The sequence below is a fragment of the Tamandua tetradactyla genome, chromosome 24 (assembly GCF_023851605.1).
Source record: "Tamandua tetradactyla isolate mTamTet1 chromosome 24, mTamTet1.pri, whole genome shotgun sequence".
In the NCBI taxonomy this organism is placed as follows: domain Eukaryota; kingdom Metazoa; phylum Chordata; class Mammalia; order Pilosa; family Myrmecophagidae; genus Tamandua; species Tamandua tetradactyla.
Window position 1 is genome coordinate 55,353,803 of NC_135350.1, and position 9,728 is coordinate 55,363,530.

At 42.0% G+C, this 9,728-nt stretch overlaps 1 protein-coding gene across 1 annotated transcript; it reads right to left on the reverse strand.

The window, feature by feature from the left end:
- Positions 1-3,784: 3,784 nt before the first annotated feature.
- On the reverse strand, positions 3,785-8,048 carry LOC143668227 (uncharacterized). Its single transcript, XM_077142811.1, has 4 exons — positions 7,831-8,048; positions 7,605-7,745; positions 7,418-7,501; positions 3,785-6,612 (listed from the first exon to the last, which is right to left on the reverse strand). Exons 1-4 carry the CDS (start codon positions 8,046-8,048, stop codon positions 6,570-6,572), a joined length of 486 nt encoding a protein of 161 aa, XP_076998926.1. The 3' UTR covers positions 3,785-6,569.
- Between the last annotated feature and the right edge of the window lie 1,680 nt (positions 8,049-9,728).

A 9,728-nucleotide genomic window follows, 5' to 3' on the forward strand; every position in this document is an offset into this window, starting at 1 on the left:
TGCTTGCTTTGGGATTAGTTTGCTGTTCTTTCTCCAGTTCTTCCAATTGAACAGTTAATTCCTGCATTTTTGCCTTTTCTTCTTTTCTGATATAGGCATTTAGGGCAATAAATTTCCCTCTTAGCACTGCCTTTGCTGCATCCCATAGTTTTGATATGTTGTGTTTTCATTTTCATTCGCCTCGAGGTATTTACTAATTTCTCTTGCAATTTCTTCTTTGACCCACTCGTTGTTTAAGAGTGTGTTGTTGAGCCTCCAGGTATTTGTGAGTTTTCTGGCATTCCGCCTATTATTGATTTCCAACTTCATTCCTTTATGATCCGAGAAAGTGTTGTGTATGATTTCAATCTTTTTAAATTTGTTAAGACTTGCTTTGTGACCCAGTATATGGTCTATCTTTGAGAATGATCCATGAGCACTTGAGAAAAGGTGTATCCTGCTGTTGTGGGATGTAATGTCCTATAAATGTCTGTTAAGTCTAGCTCCTTTATAGTAGTATTCAGATTCTCTATTTCTTTATTGATCCTCTGTCTAGATGTTCTGTCCATTGATGAGAGTGGGGAATTGAAGTCTCCAACTATTATGGTATTTGTGTCTATTTCCCTTTTCAGTGTTTGCAGTGTATTCCACGTATTTTGGGGCATTCTGGTTCAGTGCATAAATATTTATGATTGTTATGTCTTCTTGTTTAATTGTTCCTTTTATTAGTAGATAGTGTCCTTCTTTGTCTCTTTTAACTGTTTTACATTTGAAGTCTAACTTGTTGGATATTAGTATAGCCACTCCTGCTATTTTCTGGTTGTTATTTGCATGAAATATCTTTTCCCAACCTTTCACTTTCAACCTTGTTTATCTTTGGGTCTAAGATGTGTTTCCTGTAGACAGCATATAGAAGGATCCTGTTTTTTAATCCATTCTGCCAATCTATGTCTTTTGATTGGGGAATTCAGTCCATTAACATTTAGTGTTATTACTGTTTGGATAATATTTTCCTCTGCCATTTTGCCTTTTGTATTATATATATCATATCTGACTTTCCTTCTTTCTACACTCTTCTCCATACCTCTCTCTTCTGTCTTTTCGGTTCTGACTCTAGTGCTCCCTTTAGTATTTCTTGCAGAGCTGGTCTCTTGGTCACAAATTCTCTCAGTGACTCTTGTCTGAGAATGTTTTAATTTCTCCCTCATTTTTGAAGGACAATTTTGCTGGATATAGGAGTCTTGGTTGGCAGTTTTTCTCTTTTAGTAATTTAAATATATCATCCCACTGTCTTCTAGCCTCCATGGTTTCTGCTGAGAAATCTACACATAGTCTTATTGGGCTTCCCTTGTATGTGATGGATTGTTTTTCTCTTGCTGCTTTCAAGATCCTCTCTTTCTCTTTGACCTCTGACATTCTAACTAGTAAGTGTCTTGGAGAACGCCTATTTGGGTCTAATCTCTTTGGGGTACGCTGCACTTCTTGGATCTGTAATTTTAGGTCTTTCATAAGAGTTGGGAAATTTTCAGTGAAAATTTCTTCCATTAGTTTTTCTCCTCCTTCTCCCTTCTCTTCTCCTTCTGGGACACCCACAACACGTATATTTGTGCGGTTCATATTGTCCTTGAGTTCCCTGATACCCTGTTCAAATTTTTCCATTCTTTTCCCGATAGTTTCTGTTTGTTTTTGGAATTCAGATGTTCCATCCTCCAAATCACTAATTCTATCTTCTGTCTCTTTGAATCTATCATTGTAGGTATCCATTGTTTTTTCTATCTTTTCTACTTTGTCCTTCACTTCCATAAGTTCTGTGATTTGTTTTTTCAGTTCTTCTATTTCTTCTTTATGTTCAGCCCATGTCTTCTTCATGTCCTCCCTCAATTTATCGATTTCATTTTTGAAGAGGTTTTCCATTTCTGTTTGTATATTTAGCATTAGTTGTCTCAGCTCCTGTATCTCATTTGAACTATTGGTTTGTTCCTTTGACAGGGCCATATTTTCAATTATTTGAGCATGATCCATTATCTTCTGTTGGCGTCTGCGCATTTAGACAGATTTCCCTGGGTATTGGATCCAAAAGTTTGGAAGATTTTCCTGTGAAATCTCTGGGTTCTGTTTTTCTTATCCTGCCCAGTAGGTGGCGCTCGTGGCACACGTTTGTCTGCGGGTCCCACCAGTAAAAGGTGCTGTGGGACCTTAAACTTTGGAAAACTCTCGCCGTCCGGGGGGTTCGCTAGCTGAAGCGGCTTGAGCCGGCCCGGGGTCCAAATGCAGGGAGGGTTGCTGGTCGCAGCAGCCGGGAAAGAGCCCGTCCGAATTTCCTAGTCGGCCCGGGGCGACAAGCGTGGGGGAGGGCGCCAGCAGCAGCAGCCCGCCCGGGAGAGTGCACGTTCCCCGGAAGTCACGGGTTTGGAAGGGGCCTCCCCCACCCGTCACCGTTCTCCGCGGCCTGGGGGTTTCCGATCCAATTCTCTCAGTTGGTCCGGGGGGCTGTGCGTGGTGTGGGCGCCTGCTGCCACAGTTTCAGGGGACCGCCTCTATTCTCCCAGCCGGCCCGGGAAGGGGGAAGGGAGTGACTCCGGCCTTTTAAATATTTTTTTTAGCAGCATAGAATTGCCATATTTATAAAGTCTGATAAATTTTTACATTTAATTACAGTGTCTATTCCAGTTTACGTTTCTTAATATGGTTGTATTTAAGTCTACCATTTTGCTATTTGCCTTCTATTTGCCCCGTCATTTTTTTAAGATGAAGTTTTAAATTTGGAATCATTTTTGACTTTCAAAAAATAAAATTGGAGTTCCTGTGTACCTTTTGCCCAATTTCCCCTAATGTTAATATGTTACATAATAATCGTACATTATCATAACTAAGAAATTAACATTGGTGTATTGTGAGTAACTAAACTCCAGTCTTTATTCAATATGAATTTTATTAAATTTTTCAATGAATATCCTTTTTCTGTTCTGGAATCCAGTCAAAGATGTCACATTTCATTTAGTTCATGTCTTCTTAGTTTCCTCTGATTTGTGTCAGTTTCTTAACTTTTTCTTGCTTTTATAAGACCTTGACAGTTTTGAAGTATATTGGTTAGGTGTATCATAAAATTCTTCAATCTGAATTTTATGTTGTTTTCCTCATTATTATACTGGCCTTATGGGTTTGGGAGAAGAACATCGTGGATGCAAAATTCCCTTCACATCACATCAGGGGGCACATGACAGCCACATGACATCACTGGTGATGTTGATCTCGATCACTTGGTTAAGTTGGTTTTGCTGGGATCCTTCATTCCATTCTATTTCTTAGCCTTGTCACCGAAGCAAGTCTCTGTGTCTAGCACATACTCACAGGGGAGAGGAATCGAGTTCCATCTTCTGGAGGGTGGAGACTCTACTTATAAAAGTAATTTGTCTGTAAGGAACAGTTTTGACATCTTCCCCATCCCATCTGTGTTTCTTTCCTCTTTTTCTCCTTCATTTGTGGCTTTTTTGGGGTGTTGTTCAGTGATTTACTTTTATTGCATTTGATCTCCTTTTCATATTTTTAAATGTAAAATTTTGCATTTTATTTATTAGTGGTTGCCCTAGAAATGTCAATATATGTCCTTCCCACAGTACGGTTTTCCTTAATACTATCTGCAGCAACTGAAGATATGTTACATTCTAAATGCACTTATCTCTCTACCTGCTCTGTGCACTATTTTTTACCTATATTTTACTGTACATATGTAGTTATTCCCATAAATCATTACCGTGACTGTTGTTTTAAACAGTATTTGTTTCCATACACCCACGTTAACCATTTCTGATTCATTTTATTCCTTCCTGTGTATCCAGGCTTCCCTCTAGGAACATTTTCCTTCAGCCTTAAGAACTTTCCCTAGTATTACTTGTAGGACAGATCTGTAGGTACAGATTCTCTTGGCTTTTGTTCTTTTCTGGAAACCTCTTTATTTCACCTTTTAAAAATCAACTTTATAGAGGTCTGATTTACATAGGTTACAATTCGCTGATTTAAAGGATATGAAATGTGTTTAACTATGTAACTATCATCACAATCACAATCACAGTCAAAATGTAGAACATTTCCTTTACCCGCAAAAAATTCCTTCATGCCCATTGTGGCCAATTTCTTCCCACCTACCGGCCACTGATCCCTGGAATCTAGAGATATGCTTTTGGTCTCTATAATTACATATGTCTTCTAAGAGTTTCATAAAAATGGCATCAAACAGTATATATTCTTTCCTACCTGTTTTATTTTACTTGGCATGATTTTTTGAGGTTTAGTCATGTCATTGCCAGTTTAAGTAGTGTGTTTCTTTTTATTGCTGAATTCATTTTACCAATATACCCCGATTTGTTCATCCATTCACTAGTTGATGGGCATTTAAGTAATATCCAGATTTTAAACTTTTCCAAATAGAGCTTCTGTGACCATTCATGTTCCAGGCTTTCTGTGGACATAGCTGTTTTTTCCTAATGGAAAAATACTAAGGAGTGGAACTGATAGGTTATTCGCTTTCTAATTCTGTGTAACAATTTACCCCAATGTGGTAGCTAGGTTCAAGTGTCAGCTCAGCCAGGTGAAGGCGCCTAGTTCTGTTGCTGTGGACATGAGGCAATGGTATGTGAAACGCATCTGTTGCTGATTACATCTGCAGTCAGTTAGGAGGCGTGCCTGCTGCAATGAATGATGTTTGATTTAATTGGTTGGTGCTTAAATGAGAAAGCTCAACTTGGCACGGCCCAATCTGCTCAGCATACCTCACCTCAGCACTTGCAGTTCAGCCCAAGCCTTTGGAGATGCAGAAAGGAATCACCCTGGGAAAAGTTGTTGGAACCCACAGGCCTGAAAAGAAGGTCAGCAGAGATCACCCTGTGCCTTCCCATGTAAGAAAAACCTCAGTTGAAAGTTAGCTGTCTTTCTTCTGAAAAACTATATATTAACTAAATAAATCCCCTTTATTGAAAGCCAATCCATCTCTGGTGTGTTGCATTCTGGCAGCTAGCAAACTAGAACACCCTATGACTAGCAAAAAGAAATACTTTCTGTCTTGTTGTTTCTGTGGGTCAGATATGTGCGAGCAGTTTAGTTGGGTGTTTCTGGCTTAGGGTCTTCTATGAAGCTGTAATCAAAATGTCAGCGGGGTCTGCAGTCATCTGAAGACTTGATGGGTAGTTAAGTAGGGTGAGGAGGGATCTCTTTGCAAGCTCAATCATGTCACAGTGGATGGAGGACTCAGTTCCTCACCACATAGACTTCTATGTGGGGCTTTTCACGTATCTAACATCTCCCAGAATAAGCCATCAGAGAGAGAAAATAAGACAGGAGCTGAAATGAGTCTCATGATTTAGCCTTGAAAGTGACCTACTACCACTTCAGTCACATTTTATTTGTCACACAGACCAACCCTGATGCATTGTGGAGGTGCATGAATACCAGGAGGTCTGGATCATTGGAAACCATCTTGGAGGCTGCCACAATACTTTGGAAACTTTGAAATAATTTTGATCTCTGTGATCATGATCTCAGTTGGATCTTTATACTGATGAAACACTAGGTCACTCTCTTTCCCTGCTATTGTATTAATTGCAATTTAGAAATAATCCACTTTATTACCATTATGTTCCCAGCTTCACTGAATGGGAAAAAATTGCATAATTGTTTGTAACTATTAAACAAAAGCATTCACATAGGAGCCCTTGTCAAAATATCCATAAAAATTTGAAAGTTTGTAAGGAACTAATTTTAGATAATGAGTTGGCAGTATGAAAAACTGTTATATAAAACTTGGATTCTCAGGGTAGTGGTGTATATTTTTTAATAGCATCAAATATTCGTTACTGTCTTATTAAATGAGAGATATTCAGGAAGCGCTAGCCAGAAGCAGGAATAAAATTAGGCTTACCATGAATTCTAACTGTGCAACAGCTTTGACACCCAGGAGGAACAAATGGACAAGAAGAAAACAAAACCTAAGCATGATATTTTTGTAAAACTTTTATTTTCACGTGATTTATAAAAATGTAACAATATTATAACTTCTCTGTTCTAAGACAAAGAACATTGCATAATGAACATTAAACAAGGCATTATGCCTTACAAGCAAGACATAAAATGTCCAAGGGATGCTTCAACATAAGAATGTTGACCACATATTGTGAAACAATTTCATGAATAACAACTGATATTATCTAAAACAAAAATAGATGCCCACGCATATTCCTCTACTCAAACAATGATCCCACTACCTGTTTGCTTGACCATTCCCCCCACCCCCACCCCATCACTGAGGTTTACCCTTGATAAGTTCTCAATAAATACTGGTTTAATGAGATGTTTGAAACCCATCATCTTCAAACCAAATAAATAATCAGAACTGAGCTAAGTTTGAACACATTCACATCTTCAGATACTAACATGTAAAATACTAAAAAAAAAGCTTTGAAAAATAAATAAATAAATACGTAAATAAATAGAGCTCTAATAAGAAATTCTCAAACACATTAAGCCCAGTGCAGGTGTCCTCAGAAGCCAACTGCTTTTCTTCTTAAATTCTGTAAAGGCAGAGCTGCCTCAGGAACTCACGAACTTCCTCCTTCTCTCTCGGTCAGTTTACTGCTTTCCCTGTGATGAGAAAATAGTTAGTGGTTAGTCGTTTTAAGAAAAGCTCCTCTTTTCCTTGTTCTGCCCCCTGAGACTGGGAAGGATTTTGCCTTCAGCCGTGTACCCAGGGAAGGTGGTTCTGTAGACCCTCCTAAGTATAGCAGAAATCTTGGACTCTTAAATGCTTTTTATTGAGGAAAGGAGGTGCTATGGACTCAAATATCTTACTTGCTTGAGAGAGCCAAAGCATATTGCTTGCTATCACACTGGGTTAACATTCAGGATCTCACTTAAATCTCATAGCAACCACCTGAGGTAGCTACTATTATCTTTCCCAGCATACTGAAGCTCCAAGAGATTAAATAACTCTCTCAGGTGCACACAACTAATGGGTGGATGATTCTAAACTTGCACTCCGGTGAGTCTCACTGCAAAGTCTCTACATTTTAGTGTTAGAGACTTTGTCTAGTGTTAGAGGCCCATGGTGCCCAAAAGCAAGGTCTTGCTTTTCAGATCTGAAATCCATGAGTAACTGCAAAATTCTATGGGAGACATTTTAGCATAATTGTCTTCCTTCGATGAGAAGTGTAATGAATGCACGTTTATCCACGTTGATTTTAATAGTTGGGGGTGGCAATGGGGCCACTGGAGATATCCTGCCACCAGACCAATTAATGATCTTCATCACAAAGTTATCCTGACAATCATGATTTTTCGGCACTTCAGCTAACCCCACGATTTCGCTAATATACTTTTCAGGCGGCAGACAGCAGTATTTGTGACCAATGAGTCCAGGCACAGGTTGCAAATAAAAACGCTAACTCACCGGTTCAGCATCTTTTGGAGCATTTTCTTAACCATGGGGGCTGCGGGGTTGAGACAAGCTTCCTGCCCATTCTTGAGAGTGGCTCTGCAGGAGAAGGGAGAAGGGCCATGAGGTCGGGCTGGGGAGTCAGATGTGGGCACGCGAGGGGCGGGTGGCTCGGTGAGCGGCAGCGCGGGGCGGAACTTACATGACTTCGGTTTGGGCGCAGTGGGCTCCCGGGGACGTCACCTTCACGCTTTCGATGTTCTTGAGGTGAATTCCCTGCACCGTCTGCAGGCAGTGGCAGCGCAGTTCAGAGACCACGGGCGCCCCTGGAAGGAGATCAGAGACCGGTTAGCGGGACTGTCTTCCCCAGGGGCGCCCACCCGACGCCTGGCTGCCGGTGGGGTCCCGGGTGCGGGCTCAGGTCTCACCTGCTGCGCGCCGGCCGGCGGCGAGCACGAGCAGCAGCAGCAGCGCGGCGGGGAGCAGCCGGGGAGCGCGGGGGGCGGCGGCGAGGGCGGCGCGGGCCATGGTGCTCGGCTCGGAGGGCGGGAGGTGCCGGTGCGTGGAGCGCGAGAGCGGGCTCTGGTTGAGCTGCCTGCGGTCCGGGCTCTGCGGCTCCCGGTGACCGGCGACCCCTTTTATCCATGGCTGGGTAGGAAAGTCCGTCGTCCCGCGGCCAGGGAAATTCCCGGTCGTCCCGGGCTGGTCCCTGAGTCCGGAAGGAACGCGCTGGCCCCGCCTCGGGGCTGGAGGGGGATGGAAGACTGTTTGGCGTGGGACAGGGGGGCGGGGAAGGCGTGGCTTATTTGGTGGGGTTGTTGGAGGTTGTTTGGACTGAAGCCCACCTGGTACCTCCCCACTCTTCCTGCCGCGTAACTTCAGCATACCTTGGGATATTCACCTACTTCCCCAAATCCCAAACCGGCTGAGCTGGAGAAAAGGACTGGGAGAAATGCTGTGGGTATGCGGTCCACTGGCTGGACTTAGGTACCATTATCAGAATTGGGAGAATTAATCTGGAATGTGGGAGCGACGGGAAGAACTGCTTCTCCATTTGTAATGTAGGTACGTAGACTTCTCTTCTGATTTAAGATTTAATTTATGTCTGAATAAATGCACCATAAAATTTATCTGTCATCTCAGATTAAACATAAGAACTTCCGCCTTTTTCCAGTTTTCTGCAAGCACAAATAAATCACAGTTTGTGTCATATCTTTCCACTAGTGTTTGGAGACCAGCCTTTAACTTAGACAACTTTTCGAAATATGTGCTGACTTCCTTCCTCTGAAATTCTGGAAGTTCCCAAACTCGAGTAATCTACCAGTATCACTTTTTTTTTTTTTTAAATGTATGAGGGGTGTTAACACACGAAATAGCGGTGGATGCTCTTTCTAGAGTTGCTGGGGGAAGGGGGGTGCTCTGTTGGGCTCACAGATCCACCGTTTCTAGTTGGTCGAAGCACAGAAAAGGTCACAGACTTAAAATAGCTGATGCCTACCGAGAGTAGTACACTTTATTCATCAAAGCGGAAGAAAGATGTATTCCTGTGAAATATGAGGACTAGATTATAAATCCAAACCTATTTGCAAGTTTTATGGCCATAAATCTCATTTCATTTCCATGTTATATGGACTTTCGTCACCAGTGATTGAATCCCCACTAGAGAAACAATCACTGACATATGTTCTTTTTTCTGCTTTCTAATAGGATATTTCACAAGTTGTTTACCCCTTGGTTTGTCATGCAGTAGTTCATTTCTCCCCATGAGTTGGAATGTCGTTGGTTGGATTGGATATAGTATTTGTATGGTTTAGATGTGATTCTGGATTCAGATCTGTGATGTGCTTGGGATACGCTGGTGGAGAGAGGGAGCCAAGTGGGGAGTAGAGCACCTCCATGTGCTGCAGAAGCACAGAGCCAGCTCTGCAGTGAACAGCCACTGAAGGAATTTTGGCTCCAGTTAGTGGCATAGACATCCTGCCTGTCTGTGCCTTTTAGTTTATCATCTGTAAAATAGAAATGAATAGAAGCATGTGCTGGGAAAGCCACAGACACACACTTGGCACCATCTTCCAGTGCTTGCCTTCTCCTCACCCGCTTTTCTGTTGTGTGATTATGTTTCGGTCCCTTTCCATTCCACAGCAACTAGGTTTAATGAAAAGGGTAGACCAGACTTTAAACCTGAAAAGTGGGAACAAGCTGCCCCATCTGCTTATCAGGGCAGAAAACTCTGCACTGCAGCACTCTCTCCCGCAGGGATGCTTGGCAGCATAGATGTGTCTTTGCATAGATGTGTCTTTTCCCCTTGAAGCAAAGTGGAGTGTAC

Bases quoted from the DNA above. Each gene is read 5' to 3' on its own strand.
- LOC143668227 (XM_077142811.1), bottom strand. From the start codon at position 8,048: ATGGATAAAAGGGGTCGCCGGTCACCGGGAGCCGCAGAGCCCGGACCG. The intron at 7,746-7,830 runs GTGAGACCTGAG...CCGCTAACCGGT, and splicing joins CGCCGGCCGGCGCGCAGCAG to CTCTGATCTCCTTCCAGGGG. The intron at 6,613-7,417 runs GTGAGTTAGCGT...TTCTCATCACAG, and splicing joins CTCCAAAAGATGCTGAACCG to GGAAAGCAGTAAACTGACCG.